This window comes from Melospiza melodia, chromosome 1 (genome assembly GCF_035770615.1).
Source record: "Melospiza melodia melodia isolate bMelMel2 chromosome 1, bMelMel2.pri, whole genome shotgun sequence".
In the NCBI taxonomy this organism is placed as follows: Eukaryota; Metazoa; Chordata; class Aves; order Passeriformes; family Passerellidae; genus Melospiza; species Melospiza melodia.
In genome coordinates this window covers 82921164-82939500 of record NC_086194.1, presented here as the reverse complement: position 1 = coordinate 82939500, position 18337 = coordinate 82921164, and the positions used below count along the sequence as shown (strand labels likewise).

Sequence of the window (18337 nt, the reverse complement as noted above, 5' to 3'; positions counted from 1 at the left end):
AAGACACCTGGCAAACAACATATTTAAGTTCACTTTGCAGGAGACATTTCTACTTTGATGTTGAAAAACAGACCTGCTGTTATTAGAGCATTTCATAACATCAAAAGTGTGATATTTAGAAGGGGCGTGTTAAGAATGAGAGATGGAACAGTCTTTAATCAGATCTCAAAGATATCTGATACTTGCTGAAATTTCTCAAAATATTTTGATCTTCCAGACTATTTTTATGAACTATAAGGACAAATATCCTCTGCAGAGATCATTCAGCTCTACACAGGGAGGGGACAAGCACCTCCAAAAAGGAGGGCAATACCATAGAGACCATGTCAAGTTTCCCACTGCTAGAGTTCTGACCCAGGCTTCCATGGAGGAAAAGGATTTGTGTAACACAGTCCATGCAGTTCCCCTTACTGCCCACAGTGGTATTGCTTTGCACAGAGCTCAGTGCACTGGGAGCCAGCACAAAGAGGCTTTTATTTGTAAAGGAAGCAGAACTGACTGTCACTTGCAGGATGCTGTATCTTCTGTTCATAGCCAGGCACTGCAGACTGCAATCAGCATGGATCAGAGGGGAGAAAAATTAACTTACATTGGGGGAATACTGATTCCACTGCTGACATGTCACATCTCCAGAACTATACAGAAACAGCTTATTTCTCTGGCTTTGTGTTGTAGGAGTCCTATGGAAGATTTTTGGGGGGCAGAAGCAAAGGCTTGAAAACAGAATTTCTGTCATGGGAGAGACAGAGACAGAAAAAAGGCATGTATGCATGACTAATTAAAGATTATTGTCCTCTTCAGAAGCAGCACTAAGTTGTCACAGCCTTGGCATTTTTTGTGCAGTTGCATGAAGAAAATGGAGTTGGTGAAGTCGAATATACAAAACTGACAGTATTTTGGCTTGTTGTGCTGTTTTCCTGGGTAAATTCTGTTTCCCTACTTACAGGGTCAAATATCCTTCCATGATTTAGACTGCAAACTCAAAACAGATGTTCTTTCTGGATTACCTCTATGAAACCACTAGCAGAATAATCACTAGCAGGACACAAAATATAATTAAAGATTAAACCCTGAGTCATCAAAAATTTTAAAGGAAAAACATTTAAGTCAAAAGTAAGCTTGAGAAGTCAAATCTACATCATAATGCTAAGTCACACTCCCATACTCTTATCTTTGATAAATTTAATACGTGGACCTGATCCAAAAACAGCTTTAGCTCATTGTCAACAGCTCTCACATTGAGCTGTAATGACTCTGTATGTTGAGCAGATGTTTAAGCAATGATCATTTCTGTGCAGCAACGTTCTGCCACTACCTGTACCTCATTAATTACTGCTCTCTCAGCAAGTGATGCCAAATGATGAAATTCCCTTGTATCTAAGATAGTCAGCACTAATTCCTACCTGTAATAGGAACAGCAGGAAAATCAAACAATCTGGAGCCTTAAGTCATCCTGGTGGTTCTTTTAAACCAGAATGCCTCTAGGTTATTAGAAGATCTGTCTTGCTTCTTCAGACTGCTCAGCAGAGAGGCAGCACACTAATTACAGTACCTTAAGTCCAAAAATACTTAAAAAGAATAATTTTGCATACTTCTTTGCAGGTGGGGTATTTCACAGTATTACGTGTCAGACATGTCTAAAAGCAGAACTACAGCTAGAAGGTCAAGAGTATAGAGAATAATTTAATAAGAAAAGGAAAAGAGGATTGAAGTGTTGTTATCCAAATAAGAAGTTTGGCACACCAAAAAAAAAAATCCCAACAAAATTAGCAAGCAAAAAAACCCAATACCAGAACTACCAGCCTTGCTTCTTCACAAAAGAGTCCCTTGGATCAAGAACTTTTGATAGGAAAGATGGCATCTTGTACCATCTGCCCTCTATCACCACATCACTCCATCACTCCAGCTCTTCTGTCAGGTATGCTCAGAAGGCCCCACTTAAACATATGTAAAGTTAGGAGAGAGATGCTTAAGTGAAAACTAACAGAAACATAGAAAACACCTACAGGAGACTAAGATACAAAAAAGCAGACACCTGAGTCCTGCAAAGCCTTCTCTGAAAGTCCCTAGAACTCTAAGAAGTTCCCGGGGGGGAGCGCCACAGCACTGCTTCCCCCCTCTCTTTCTAAGCCACCTGCAGGGCTCAGCACCTATCTGGAACTTGGATCCTTCCATAATCATTAAACACACCACTTCCCCACCTTTTTCTCACAGAGGAATTCTTGGGTAACAGATACTGACCCCAGCTAGTCTTTTCAGAAGTGAAGAATGCCCCAAATCCCAAACAGGTATTTCCACACCTCCTCTCAAGAGCACTGCTGAGCTCCCAATCCACAACACGGTGTCCCTTCATCCACCACAGACAAGGGATGGACACCACAGCACCAGAAAGGAAGCAGGACCAAGACAGGTCTCATTAGACATGATTCAGCTCACCAGCCTCAAGCACTGATCCTGAGATTTCAGCCCAGTTTCTACATGTGCATTCTTGAGTAGGCAACTTCAAAGAAGCAGCACTAAGAACAGCATCAACACAGACCTGATTTATCTCCCATGACATTTAAATGTTTAGTTTTTAAAAACTTAGAACAAAACACAGTAAGCCAAGCACCTTTTCATTTTGTCTGTGTAACTGATAAGGACACAGCTGATTTATTCAAAACACAAAGAAGGCATACAGACAAATGTTTGTCTACCCAACCACTCTTCTGTGACTTCAATGTAAATTATCTTCCCCAAAATACCAACGGGGCTTGCCTGAATGCAGAGATGGCAGGATCCTTATAGCAGTGTTTGTAAAGTCCCAGTTCAGCAACACACTTAACTTTCAGGCCAGATAAAAGCATTGAGCCTGCACATATTCATCAATTTAAAAATAAAACAGTACGCTTAAAGTGCAATCCGTCAGTAGAATTGGAACTGGCACATCTAAAATAACTTGCCCCATTCTTGCTGCTGCAATGTCTGTGCAATTCTATTTTCAGTTCCTTTTCTATAGAAAAATGTCAGTGGTCTTTAAAAAAACAAACCAATACAAACAGAGCAGTTTTGTTCTCATTCGCCCAGTGATGTCCCAGTAAGTGCACACAACAGAAAGAAACAAATATCAGTAAGGGGAAAAAAGTGCCAACTTGACAGGTTATTTTATGCCAAAAGAAAGTTGGTTTTTTTCCCCACTGTAGAAACTGTCAGCACTGTGCTAAATTTAAGCACATTATCCTTGGAATTAGTGGCTTGATCAAAGACTAAACTTTTCAGACATTGCAATGGTATTATGTAACCCTTTATTAGGCCCTTAAACACAGAAAATCTGGAACATCCTGTCTTTAAATACCAAGTCATGTTCATTGGAACTTAAAACAAGGGCGCTGTAAAATTAGCCTATTAGGATGTGCTTAAAAAGTTTATGCATGGACTTTGCTAGAGAAAAGGATAGATTTTATCTGTCCTTACACTCATCTCGATAGCAGAGCTTGTCCATCTAAATTTCTTTTCATTCCAATGAGGAAAAAAGGCAATTCTAGGTTGGAATTCATCAAATTCTGAAGCATAACTCTAAAACAGGTACTTCTACTGTAAAAGTACTTTAAGTTTAGTAAGTTTAGATGCAGAAATGTACAGTGCAGATTTATAAACAGTATTTATACTACACACACTCACTTTACCAGAAGCAAAAAGAAATCCCTGGACTGTGAAACTGGACTACATTTAGTTGTAAGAAATGAAGTTTTCAAAAATGACCCATAGCTTCTCATGCTTCAATTTTTGGTTTAACACTTGAAGACACCATAAAAAAGGTTTTGTATTCCAGAAGTTGGTATTCTACACTAATTTCAAGTCCCTGAAACAGAACTGGGGTAAAACAAAACAAAACAAAACACAAACCTAAAACCAAATGAGCCAAAAAAACCCAAAAATTACAAAATGGGCCAGCGAGGAGAAAAGCAAACTAGCATATCTAGTGCTAGATATGTGTGGAAGAGTTTTGGGGTAACAATGCTCCCACACAATGGGTGTAGTCAAACACATTCCGTTTCCTGCTTCCCCAAGCAGGTGCTACAACCTCACTTCTTCATGTCCTCTTCCTTGCCTAAGCAGTTTTCTGTCTCAGAAATGCACAGGAACAGCCCTTACAGAGGGAGTGAAGAGCAAAGCAAATGCTTCAGACAAGCACACAAGCACAATATTGGGGTACATCAACACGGAAAGGTGAAGATCTATGTTGCTGTCTTATGCTCCAACCTAGCAAAATAAAGGGAGACCATACCCTCTCCAGCAATGCAGCCAACAGAATTTGGTGGAAGAGGTACAGAAAGTATTCCCAGCTACCTTCCACGGGCAGAAGAGGACACACAAAACTTTTGGGAAACCAGCAGGGAGGGCCAGGGAAAATGTGCAGTGAATCTGCAGAGATTTTTTTTTTCCTTTAGAATTAATTTTCAGTCACCTCAACCTGATGCACTTTAGAGAGGTTTTTCACATGGGGTAAAAAAGAAGCATGGCACAAGGGCAGGAAATACATGCACAATCACATTTTTTGGCAGTTAACCTTAGTCAGAACATTTAATTGGGAAACTCAGTTTATACTTAGACAATTATATTTGCAAACATAAGAGATAGTAAAACTCACTCTTTTTGCTTCCAAAAACAATGAAAACTATATTTTCCAGCAGCTTGCCGAGTCACACATTTCCCCCAAGGCACTTGATTCTGCTGGCCAGCAGATTTTCTAGACAGCTATTTTCTTCATTTTTAGCCTATTTCCAAAGAACTTTGTATGTGCTGCTTTTTTTTCTTTTTTTTACTAATTCAAACACAATTATCTTCCTTTAATTCCTTTGCTATTACAGTGACCATGTGGAATCTGCAAGCCTCTGTTAACTGGCAGCTCTAGATATTCACTTTCACAACCACAAAATACTGGTCCTTCCTATGGTTCTACAGTTTAAAAGTAAAATTATTGCCCTTTTTTTCAATATATGACGTGTTTGTCTAGCCTTCATTTATGTGGGCTGCAGATATATTTTTAATCCCTTCAGAACCATGGCAGGACAAGAAGACACCAACGAAATGTGCACAGTGACAATATCCTGTTGTGGCTTTTTTCCTCCTTCCTTATTTCTGCTCAGAATTTGCAGCATGCTTCTTGCTCCATGGCCATTTATTTTGGATGGTGAACCATGCAAAAAGACAAGAACATAACCCCAGCTGTTTAATTGTGCCTGTTACAAGCACCTTACATCTACAGCAAGTGTCTCTGAAAGCTGAACTTAGGAGCATGTCTAATTTTAGGCACTCAGCTTCAGACACTACTGAAAACAAGTTACTTGGAGATGACAAGAGCTCAGGACTTGGCACAAGTCAAGCATCTCAACCACCACTAAACTAACATATTTGGAAATCATCAGTACCTTTCAAAAAAGGCATGCTCTGAAGGAATTTGAGGGGTTGCCCCCTCAAATGAAACAAACAAATAATGATAACCAAAAAAACCCCACATTTCCTAGTTTTCAAACTTAGCAACCAAATCAAAACAAAAACTAACAGGAAAACACACAGCATGATCAAGCATCAGTTGGTGAATAAAGAAATGCAAACAAACAAACAAAAAAGAGACATTTGGCTTTTGCTATAAATTAATTTTATTTGCATTATACTATATTTGAGAAAAAAATATTTAATTTCCTGGCCTCATTAAAGCCTTCTTTACATATCCCCCCACTGGAGCGCTGTAGTTCTATTTGCATGCAGTGCAGCAGAGCTTTGGTTTATAACATTGATATTTTCCAAAGATAACTGCGATATGAGGAGGAAAAAACTCACTCACCTTTACCTAACCGTGGTATTTTTGTATTCTTGCCATGCTTATGAGTCAGCAATAGCAGAAACTTAACTTGCTTTTCTTAGGCAACAGGAATAAGTCTCACTTTTTCCTCTTCAAGAGTTAGGGAAAAAAGAGAAGAATGTCCTTACATTTTAAAATTATTGCAGTGATGATGCTACTGTGCAGTGACAGGCAACTTATTATCCAAGAAACAAAGTACAACAACAAAATTCCAAAAACTCCAAGTGAACTCTTCTCAAAATACCATAAGAATTTGAACATAGCCAGGGAAAAGAAATTCAACAATCCTTTAAGTTGCATAAACAATTATAATTTCCCTTTCAAGCAAGTGCTTTACACATAAAGCCTAAAAAAACATGCTGTGAAGGAACTAGGACATTGCACGATGTGCCCAGCTGGCTTACAAAATGTATTTCCACTTCTCTATCACAAGGTTTTATACCCCTAACATCTGGGTATCTCAGAGGCACATTGAGAAAGCATTTCAGGTCTGATTTTTAGCAAACTTCATTATCTCAAAATGCACATGGTGTTCTTCCCACTGCTGCTGTAGCACTAAGGTGCAGATTCGGATGTGGGGAGGGTTTCAGTTTCTCTGGTGCTGGGAGCAATGAGCAGCACGGAGTTTATATGGGATGAGGGAGAGGAGATCCAGGAGCTGGAGGTGACCAGAGACCCCTTTGGGTCCCCAAAGACCACCTGAAGCTTCTCCAGGCCACAAGCCACTAGTTTCACCTGTCAGCAAATAAATGAGGCCCTCGTCTCATAGACAGAAATTCTCCAAGCCATTGCAAAAACACAATCCTAGACACAGCAAACAGGCACACTTGCCATTTAGGGTCTTCTAAAACTGGGCAAGTATCTCATCTTTAATAGGGACTATGCTCAAACACTGAAGTGCCAAAGGAAAAGGAAAGAGAGAAGGCAGATACAGAATCTCTTTTCTCCTGACAATCATTTAAACACTAACTCAACTCCATCTAGGCAAAAAAATAAACAAGACTGAGGCCCCTAGGTGACTGAGGTAATGGTGCACATAAAAATGTATGACTGATAAACAGAGAGATAACAGACTACAGATCAGGATGTCAGAACCCTATCAAAGGATGAAGGCAGACTTCACCAGACACCTGCTGGCATAATCTATTCAAAGAATATATGCAGATCACGAAACTATCAAATACAGCATTAAAGATATGCAGCATGAACTGAACAGAGGGGAAGTGCTCAGCCTAAGGACAAAAATCCCCCAGCAGTTAAAAATCAGAACAGAAAAGTAAGAGGATAACCCAACAGGGGAATACATTTCAAAACATATAAGGAGCCAGTTACTTTTTATATAAACTAATAAACAGAAGGACAGCTGCAGCTGGGGCTGCCTGAAAGTGGGATGTGAGAGAAGTGACCTCTCCTGGGTGTTGGCTAATCTTCCCTGCAGAGATCTGCTGCTTCCTGCTATATTATCACCATGTGAAGAAACTCAAGGAATAAATCCAGCATGAGTCAAGGTCTGGGAGGGGATGATGACTCTAGCAGAGCCAGCCATCCATAATGGAAGTAGCCATGTTTGGACTGTCAGCAGTGGTTTGGGATCCCAAAGGCATCAGCAACACCAGAGGCAGGGCTGACAGAAACCAGTGCCTGGAGGGGGAACAAGCCCTGAGAGGAGCCAGCAAAAGAACAGGTTCCTCCAAAAGCTTTTTCTTTTAAGCTTACCCTACAAATTCATATCAGTCATGTAAACATCAAAGTCCACTCTGGCCCTAGCCAAGTTCTTGGCCTTCGCAGCCTCCTGTTGAAAGGGTTTCACAGCCAGGTCTGGACCACATGAAAAACACCCCAATTTTAATCACTGTTGAATCTGCAGCCTACCACATGTCTCTCTCAACATGAAGAAACACTGGGAGACAGAAAGGAGTACGTCCTTTCTTTGTTTGACCAGAAAGGTTGTGAGCTCCCCGTCCCTGGAGGTGTTCAAGGCCACCTGGGGCTCTGAGTAACATGGCCTAGTGGAAGTTCCCTGGCATAAGGGTTGAAGCTAAATGATCTTTCAACATATTCTATTACTCTAAGGCCTAGATCCATTTCTTTCATGCCGCTCAAAACACTTCCACCATGATCCCTCTTAAAAGTCACATTTCTAAAGCAAACCTCTCTGTCCCTTCACTTTGCTTTAGCAGGTTTAAGAAAATAAGCTTACCCTGTATTTTTTTCTCTTTTATCTAGTTCCAGTTTTCATCCTGGTTCATGGCAAAGAACAGCTACAGTCATCTTCTCATTGACAAAACTGACCACAATGGAACAGAAATATAGTTATGTCACTCTGCCCTGAGCATTCTTTGTTCTAATCCTCATCTTATTTACTGATTAGCATCAGCAGAACACCTCTGAAACTTTCTTTTTCCAAACAGCTGAGTCCATTTTTCTCTCTGCAATGTTAGGTTTGCAAATTGGGAAATAACACCCTATCAGAGAAGTGGCAATAAAGATAACACAAAATTAAAATCATATTCTCTGAACCAAAACCAAACAAGTGTTTTCTCTCTCAAGAGTCTATCATGTTTCACAGTGTCTCACAGCAATATGCCTACACTTTCAGCATTCTTGTACAAAGTAGGGGAAACCCACCCATACTCTGAGTGCAGTGTTATTGTTGCTGTGGCAACTACAGACCACAATTTTTTGCCTCTAGAGAATTAGCATAAACACAAACATACACACTGAGGCAAAGACAACTGTGGGTCCTAACAGTGCCTGCAACTCACTGTAGATGCCTAATGCTGCCATCAAAAACTGAATTTAATTTTTAAAAAATGAACTTTAACTTCTCAGTCACTGTCTCCATTTGTCTACACTTTGTTTCCAATTTCAACACAGCATAGTTGGCAAAATATCCTGAGAAACCCTGACACATGAGAAGTGTAAATGTCAGACTACTTAAACTCCACTTGTGGGTGAGCAGAGTAATTATAAAACTCTCTCTAAAACAGATAAATTAGTGATCCATCAGCTGGAATTTGCTGGTATAAATACTTAGTGCAAAGCCTAGGAGCCAGGGATTTGAATCTGCCCTCTGTGTGTGTGCACATGAGATGAACAGCCACTGCTGTACTCTCTTTAACACTACCTCACACTGGTAAAAGGGAAAAAAAAACAACCTACTTTCACCAGTTTATAATATCATCTGAGCCAGATGTAAGAGTTAAAAATTAAAACTTTTCTACTCAGTGATCCTTTAAAAATAAGAGGTTTTACTTAAAACCAATACATGAGCATGAAAATAAGCACAGGAGTTATTTAAGAAATACTGAAAGCAGGGGGTCCTCAACTGTTTTAGGTTTTGCCTTGTCATTTTGCCTTCCCCATTCCTGCCCTATCTGCATACCAGGGCCAAATTGCACTTGAGCAAGAAACCACAAATGAAGAAATTGCTTTGTCACAAGACCAGGGCCTATGGAAGCAGCAAACACTCACCCAGTTCATGACAGTCAGCCTTTGAAGTCTGTTTCTTGGCCTGAAATGGTTATTTAGTTTTTCTAGTATTCTGCATGTAATCCAAATAAATTATTTAAAAGAGAATTTTCTTGCCTCCCTTTTCCATCCCAGATGTCCCCAACCCGACACACTCACTGAACTTGAAGACCACATAATATAATCTCTCGCTGATCAAAAATTTAAAACTTGCTATTCCATCGGGTTGCCAGCTCTTTGTCTGGGATTTAGCAGCAGCAGACACACTCAGGTCTATTTGCTTTTTGCTGAAGTCCTCTAGGCAGGCAGCTCACATGCTTTGAGACAGCTTCCCACCCACTACATTGCAGGGTGTGACATGAGGGCACAGGCAAAACTCCCATTATCCAGCCAGTCTGTCACCTGGTAAGCACCAAATCTTACAAGGACAAAGCAACCATAAATAGAGAAATGAAGGATTGGTCTTAAGTTTAGTATTTGTTTTGCCTCAGACCAGATAGCATGGCAACACTTATGCTACAGACTGATTGATTAACTTTATAAAAAAATTTCAGAACAATGAGTACCATTTCCTGTTAAAGTAGAAAATAAAAATAATTCCTGGCTGGAAAACTGTCTAGTTAATACCTAGGATTTGGGTTTTTAAAATGGTCTTCTATTTGGGTATTTTACTAACATTCAGAGGAATGATTGAGAACAAATTCTTTGGAAATTTGTAAATGATTCAACATATTTTATTCAAAAATATGTTTACAAGGGTTTTTCTCCTCACACTATTAAGATTGGTCTTTTAAAGCCTGGAATTTTCTTATCGTGAGGGAAGCCAAAAACACAAGAGAAATAATATTTCCACCCAAATCCATTAAGGGTACAACATACTGTAAGTAGACCCCATCCAAAAACCTTCAAAAAAACCTATTTATGTCAGAATGTGTGCTTTTGGCTGTGCATCTGTGCTCACCTGTGATTTTGCAAAAGCTGTGTAAAATGCTTTAAGCCGGGGTGGGGGAAAAAGGACTGGTGAAGATAAACATTCCCAATCAAGGTCATAAGAAGGGAGATGATACAAACTTGGGAAAGGACCACCCAAAGGCTTTCCCTGGGCTGTTTCTCTCCAGGGGCTGCTCTCTCTCTGTTGGCAGAGGCTGCCCTGGCCGAGCCCTGTGCAGGACGGGCTGGATTCCACCCATTCAGCAGTGACCAAACAAGCCTGACCAGTGCTCCTCGCTGAAGGAACCACCGGATGAAGGTCAGACAATTCCACCTTGTCCATCTCTGCACGTGCTGAGGTGGAGCAAAAACAGCTCTGAAGAGCAAAGCAGCTGAGGGCGAGGTGCCTTCTCCATGTGACTCATGGTCTGCAGGGCCTGAGGTCAGAGGGTCTGCAGGGCCTGAGGTCAGAGGAGCTGGACCCGAGGGCTGTGTGCCCCTCAGCAGCTGAGACACTGCAGGTCCCTGGGCAGCACCCTCTGGCCTCACATTCCCAAAAGGAACCCTGTGTAGGTGCTCCAGGGACACTCTGTGTCCAAAGTGTGCCCAGTGAGGACAGCAAAGGGATTCCTTCCCAAAGCACACTCCTGGTCCGAGCTGTATATTAACATAAACACTCTCACCACTATTAATGAACTAACTGTAGAAACTTTTGCATCAGGCTGTACTTTTAAGAGCAGGCCTGAGTTTCTGGAAGATCTCCTTAATGACCCTCACTAGACTATCCAAGCATCCAGGAGATGAGGTTTGGTACCCTCAAGGTTAACTGTAACTACTGAGAAACACAGAGAGGGGATTTTTTTTTCACTCCAAAGCAAAATATGGCCCACTGACACGTTTTAAAAATCATGTTACCTGTTCCTTGATTTTGGACAAGTAGAAAAGGTTGGATTCCTGCAGCAATGCCGAGCCCAGTGCTGCAGCCTGCCCTGCCCAGGGCCCAGCAGCAGCACTTTGCAGTTTGGCAAGGCCGCCTCCAGCGCTGCCCGTCCTTGGGAACTGGAACAGGAGCCAAGGAGCAGCCAGAGGATTAAACACCATGCCAGGCTGGCAAATGCACAGCCAATCCCTAGGCATCAGGGGCTCCCTCGAAAACACAGAGCCAGCTCTGTGCTCCCCTAGGCTGGAGCCCAAGAGTCTTCATCACTACTTGAGATTTTCCCAAAATAGCTGGAGAGCTCCACTAAATCAGCGCTGGCGTGATTAATGCGAAGGGAAGGTTTCAGGGAGCTTCATGCAGCCCTCCAACGTTTATTTTTCCAGATCGTGTTTAACACAGATGAGAAGGAAAGTGCTTAAAAAGGGGAAAATTGTAAGCAGCTGATTCCAGTTGCACTTTTGTCCCTTGCCAAATTAAAAAACTTAATAGGACAGGCTTTGTTTTCAAGGCATGAGGGATATGGAAATATTTACACTCGTAGTATCAAGACATCAGCCACAAGGTTCAAGACTACAGTGCCAAACACAGCGAGAACATGTTGGAAAAGGCAGCACACATTTCCAAAGCAGAGAATATGTATTTATTGCAATTGTTAGTGATGGTTGACCTGAACAGAAAAAAAATGCTTTGGAGACGGCATTAAACTTTGGAAGAAAGCATCACACCTCTGTCCCAGGAGAATACAGACTCCTGGACCTTGCACAAGGGACTGAAACAAGAGACTGGATTTACTGCAAATGCACTATGAACTGCCCTGTTCACAAGCACTTGTTTAACTGGGGACCCAAATGAGAATCAGCAAGTTTCTTCCTCTGTTTTTTACATCATGCCTTCTCCTTCATGGCATTATAATACGAAGCTAATGATTTCTTTTAAGGAAAACAGTTTTATAAAACCTAAGTATTCAAAAGTCAGAAAGGCTCAAAATTAAAGTTGGTTTTGGCAATGCAAGTAATATTTTTCTATTAATGTGTTGAATTCAAATTTCATTTTTTCTTTTTGCTCCTCAAATAACTAAGATTTACATGGTTTTTTGGGGGGTTTTTTTGTTTTGTTTTTGTTTGGTTTTTTTTTTTTTTTTTTTTTTTTTTGCAGTTGAATGTGTTAGGCAGGGAGGGATTTAATGTAACAAATACTGCTGCAATTCAAAATGGAAATGTAGAATTTTGAACTGTAAAATGATAACATTAGGAAATCGCAATGCAGCATAGTTCATACCAACCATGACAGTTTTTTCCAGAGCTTCAGAGCAGCTTTTTTCAGTTAAAAACCTGATGCTAATCCCACTTAAATCTTTAATGAACTTCCATCTTCAGTTATCTCGCGTTGGTCTGTAACAAATTACCTTTCTTTCCTCAGCATTACATTTTCTGATGTCTCTATTGACAGCCATTAAAGGATCCTCAAAGTTCACAGACTAAAGTCTGTTAAGTTCCTGGAAAGTCAGTTTTTTATTTGACTTTACACTGCCCAAAAACTGGATAAGAAAAGTCATGCCAAGAGGCTTGGGGCTAACAGATCTTCTGACTAGTTAATCAGAAAGCAGAGAAGTAAAACTAAATCCAGACAGAAAAGGAAAAAAAAAAAAAAAAGGTTAATAAAACCATCCCTGATTTTTGTAAAAGTTAAAATATATATATATACTTTTTTTCTTCTTTCTCCTTTTTAAACCAGTTTACCAGCATGCTTTGTGCAGAGAGTTTTTCAAACTTAAGGAATGGTGAAGACGTTTTTCATACTCCAACTATCCCAAGATTCAGACATGTCCCAGAATCCCTCCACAGTTAGTTTTTTTTTATTTAAACTGCTGCCAAAATATAAATATGCAAATGACCTACAATGAAAGAATTAAAATGAAAAATTTTTCATTCCCACCAGCAGACAAAGCCAAAATTAAGTTCAAGTGGACTTTTTTATTTTTCCTCTTTGGGGAAACATGGCTAGCCTCATCAATGAAAACACCAAAATTAAAATTCCTCTGATATAAACATGAGAAGATGCTCATACAGTTTTTTTTGAGGGAATTTCCTCTGAACTTATTTCTGTCAAAGTTAACAGCCTTGGTACTGTCTGACAACAGGTCAGGGTAACAAGACCTGTTTAAATGTAAGGTTTGTTATACAGCAGTTGATCATTTGCACTAGGGTTGCTACTTCTAAAGCAATAATAACCTGCAAATGAAGGGTACTACAAAATAACCTTGGGAAGCGAAACTTTTTAATTATGTGTCTTAACCCTCTGAGCCTGAACTACTTCTAAAGATACCTAGAGCTTAGGAAGGCACGGTAAAACTACATATGAATAAACAATGCCATTAAATTTACTTTAAATGTGGCTTGAAACAGTATATTTATTTCTTCACAGTATTTTTACATGCACACACTCTGTTTACATAAATTTCAGTATTAAAAGTTTAATGTTTAACTTCCCATATCTCACTGACTTTTGGTATAGGACTATATTCTGAAATTGGGGATTTTGGGCATGTATAACAAAAAAGTATATACTTTGCCAAAAGTCATTGTATAAGGAAATGGGAGGGATGATATTCCAGCATCAATGATTTGGGGAATACATGCTATGGAAAATAATGCACCCCAAAATTCTTTTGCAAATGCTGCTGAAGGTATATCATTGACCTAGACAGGTATTTTTAGAACACAAATCAGCTAAACTTCAAAGTCTGCTTTCCTGAGATATGAGAATTAATTGAACACAGAGAGGCTTTTCATCCTCTTTCAAGATCATTAATCTTGTTACCACATATAGCACTTCTTTAAAAATAATATTTCAATGCTAAATTCAAAGATCAATCATCCATTGAAGAGATGTGCAAATACATGCTGACACATCAGGATTGTTTCAGCATCTAAAGCAGAAAGCACCTTTATGTCCTTGTGCAGTGCTGTCTCCTAAACAAAATGTGAGCAGTCTGCCAGGTACACAGTGCAGAGAGGAGCTCCATCCTTTGTAATTCTGGGCTGCTTTTAAAACCAAGTCTCAATTTTTTGCCTAAGAAAACCACCAATGTGGAAAACAACATTTTCACAGTCATCCATGCTTCCCATATTGAGTGACACAACAGCTGCCTCTGAGATGACAAAACATTTTCCAAGTACCATTCCCACAGCTTTTCTGCCCCAGCCATGAAAGGATAACCATTACAACCTTCATTTCTCAGACCTTCAGCTCAACACTTTTTCTGGTCTTTTACATAGAGTGAAATCTCTCTCATAGCACAGTTTTCATGGAAAATCATCTGTATAAAAGAAGGGACAAGTCCTCTGTCCATTTAACACAGAAACATATGGCTTTCACATATCACAGTGATCTGGAGGGTCTAAACTCCACCTCTACCTCTTGCTGTCCAGGCACATCCTGGCATTTTTGAAGGTTCAGGGCCAGCTACAGGGAGCTGCCAGCTGCAGGGAGCAGAGGGAGATTGGGGCTGTCACCCTCCAACAGGCTAAGCACAAGGATGCAGACACAGAGTGGCAAAGCAGAGATGCCTCCCCTGCTTGGGCACTGAGCAGAAGGCACAGAGAGCCCACCAGCACTGCACCAAGGGGCTCCTGTAAAACCAGCCCCTGCTCCACATGGATTCAGATCTGGCAAAGTTGTCTTTCATATACAGAGCTCCATTCTGTGCAGAGGAGCAAGTAACCAAACTTCTCCCCTCCTCAGCAATACACTCTCTCATTCTTGTGAGGAAGGGAAGCAATCTACCTGGCAGAAGAGTCATGTAAAAAAGATTGTATTTTGCTTCTGAGGGCCTTAGCACTGCAGGTCAGAGTTGAGACTCATGTGATTTGAGGGAACAGTGGTGGCACAGTGCTCCCACACATACCCACAATGTGGGTATATCCTGTCCCAGGACAGCAGAAGTCCCTGATGCTTGGCATGGAGCAGCATACTGCAGCGGGGCAGGAGGAGTGGAGGAAATTTTCAAAAGTATTGATGGCGTAATCTCACAGGGACAATAAAAGAGGGGGATTTTCAGGTGAGGAAAGTTCTATTTCAGTGCAGCTATGCTGCAGTTCTGTGATGAAGACCAGAAAAGGGGGGTTCCTCCTGATCCATCACTGCCCTGTGCCACCTGAGGCAGCAGGATCATGGCAGGGACAGCAGCCACACCTGCACACACACTGACACAGCCCAGGCACACTCACACCTGCACACACACTGACACAGCCCAGGCACACTCACACCTGCACACACACTGACACAGCCCAGGCACACCTGCACACACACACTGACACAGCCCAGGCACTCTCACACCTGCACACACTGTCACACAGCCCAGGCACACTGACACAGCTCAGGGACATCTGCACACACACTGACACAGCCCAGGCACACTGACACAGCCCTGTGCCACACTTACACACCCAGGCACACTCACATAGCCCAGGCACACTGCTGAGCCCAGAGCAGTGGTCCCTGCTTTCTGCTGTGGGCTTCAGACACAAACCAGCCAACACAGAAGTGCCCAGCACCAGCACCCATGAGACCAGAGCCCAGGGACAAACACAGCACATAACCAGACGCAGTGAGGCGTCCTCAGGCCCAGAAGAGCATGAGAAGAATCTTCTCCACAGACAACACCATCTTTGTGTCACCTCAGCTGAATGGAAGGGCAAGATTTTCAAAGCTTAGAAAGAAAAAACTGCAGCCTGTCAAGACTTCATTGTTTGGGAACTGAGTCAGCCTAACTCTGTACGAACACTGTGGCACCACAAACAAGCTGGAACAGTAAATGTTTGCTGCTCCTGGCTTCTTTGGTGCTCCTGTATGCATCAATCATGGCATGGAATACCTCGAAATAAAAGCTATCACTATTCATGTGCCTTCTCCTAATCTAATGGCTCACAGATAATTACAGGCCTTTATTGTTTGACTGTTTTAGTGTTGAGCAACATATCTCTCTTCTTGCATCAAAACCTGTTTTCTGACAAAAAAGGGAAAACTGGCATGGTTAGATGAAGGAGTTTAATCTACAAAATGACATATTCCTTACTCAGCTTTAGAAACAAACAGTAGTAAAAAATGACACATAGCACCACTCACTCTGCAAACAGAAGAAAGCAAATAAATCTCAATCTTCTGTTGATATTTTACCAAGCACACCTCTGCTGCCCTGGTTTCTTAGAGCACAGGTCAGCTTCCTAGTAGCTTGGTGGAGTCTTTTTCGGGCCAGCACAAACTTCCAGACTGAACTTCCTTGTCGCTGAAAGAATGCAGGAAGGCAGCAGGTGCATGCAGGCACAGGGACAATAAAAGGCAGGGGGTAGGGGAGAGCAACGTTTTTCTGCCTGTTAAGGATAAAGTTAACTAGGAGACTATTAAAAATTAGAAAGCACCACCACAGCCTAAAATTTATGATGCTGTGAAGGATTTAATGCAAACTTGCCCTCCCAGAAGACCACTTGTGTGTCTGTGTGCTCTGCCTATCTCCATATATGCACTTCGCGATTCCATCAGGCACTTGGACTAGGCTGGAAGCGGCTTTCAGCTTCCCTTCTACAGTCCCGTAGCCACGAAAGCAGTGCTGGAACGTAAGGATTCCCTACAGGGCACCCCGCATCTCCCCACGCGGTTCCCAGGGCTGGACCAGCACCCGAGCTCCCGAAGCACTCCAAACTCTGCCCCAGTCAGCCAGCACCGTGACTGACAGCATCCAGCAGCATCCAGCAGCGACTTCGTGCGAGAGCAGGAGAAGCGCCAGGCATTGCCGGGAAAAACGAAACGCTTCCCCGGTGACAGCAGCCCGACGCCCGCCCAACGCCGCTCCTTCCTACCGCTGCTGCGAGGCCCTCGGGCGGGCACGGCGCGACAGCCACGGACCCGCCGTCCCTCCCTGCCGGCCGAGGATGCCGCCGGGCCCGCGGCATTCCCGCTCCTCACCTGGTCCAGCGGGATGCCCAGCAGCGCGCTCAGCGGGTGCAGCAGGGTGGAGCCGGTGGTGCGGTGCGGGGCTCCGGGCGCCTCGGCCATGCCGCATCCCCCCCGGGCGGCCGCACGGCCCCGCCGCCACCTGCGCGCTCCCGCTCCCGCCGCTCCCGCCGCTCCGCGCCCGCCCGCCCGGGGCCCTCCGCGGGGCGGGGCCGCCGCCGACGGCCGGGGCGGGGCGGGGCGGGCTCCGGGGCGGGCAGCGGGGAGCGCTCGCCGCGCCCGGGGCCGCATCTGCCGCCGGCCGCCGCCCCAGGGCGGGCGCGGTGCCCCGGTGCGGTGTCCCGGTGTCCCTGTGCAGAGTCCCGGCTCGGTGCGGCCGGGCGCGCAAGGAGAGCCGTGAACGGGGTGTCCCGGCCCCAGGCTCCTGCCGAAAGCACAAGCTTGCTTCTCCGGCACCCGGCAGAACTCGCAGCTTCCCCCCCGATCTTTGGGGTGTCACAGCCAAAACAGTCCTAGGAATAAACAAACAAACAAACAAACAAACTTATTTATTTATTTATTTATTTATTTTTTTTTATTTATTTATTTATTTATTTATCTATTTATTTATTTATTTATTTATTTATTTATACAGAGGCCCTTCGCGAGGGAAAGAAAAAAAATGGAAAAAAATGAGCAGTAAGCTTTAAGCGATGAGTTTACATCGCAAGCAAAATACGGCCGTTAAAAAAGATATAGGGAGAAGGTTATTGCTTGGGTGTTTTGGTCGATTACCCCAAATGTACATTAAAACAACATAAATGTAAACACCAAGTGAAGTGTCTTCAGGAAGGGTGTGTTTACTAAGTAGTTGCAGTCAAAATGACTGAATGGGATGCACTCAAGGAGGTTTTGTTCTAGGTCACTGACAGCCTTCAATCCAAGTTTTGATTAAAAGAAGTGCTGCAGACATGGCAATAGACACTGGAGCCACCAGCTCTCTGTAGAATATTCTATGTATGCACCTTTGTATCCATCAATTTACAGATGTGTGTGAGTGCTGAAACTGCAGGCATTTGCTGTGTGCTCACACACACACTGCACACACAATCCATGCGTATATTAATAGTTTAATCTTCTTATAATATTAGTGAATGGAAAATATTATTGGTTGTAGCTGAAATTTGCTATAATTTCACAAGAAAATATACCTAAATCTA

At 42.5% G+C, this 18337-nt stretch overlaps 1 protein-coding gene across 1 annotated transcript in view; it reads right to left on the bottom strand.

Moving 5' to 3' along the window:
- MBOAT1 (membrane bound O-acyltransferase domain containing 1) overlaps window positions 1–17245 on the bottom strand; it is a 58366-nt gene extending 41121 nt beyond the window's left edge. Inside the window, exon 1 of the mRNA XM_063159852.1 lies at window positions 17151–17245. Coding sequence (XP_063015922.1) covers window positions 17151–17240 — 90 coding nt within the window. The 5' untranslated portion in view covers window positions 17241–17245. The remainder of the gene's footprint in view (window positions 1–17150) is intronic.
- Between the last annotated feature and the right edge of the window lie 1092 nt (window positions 17246–18337).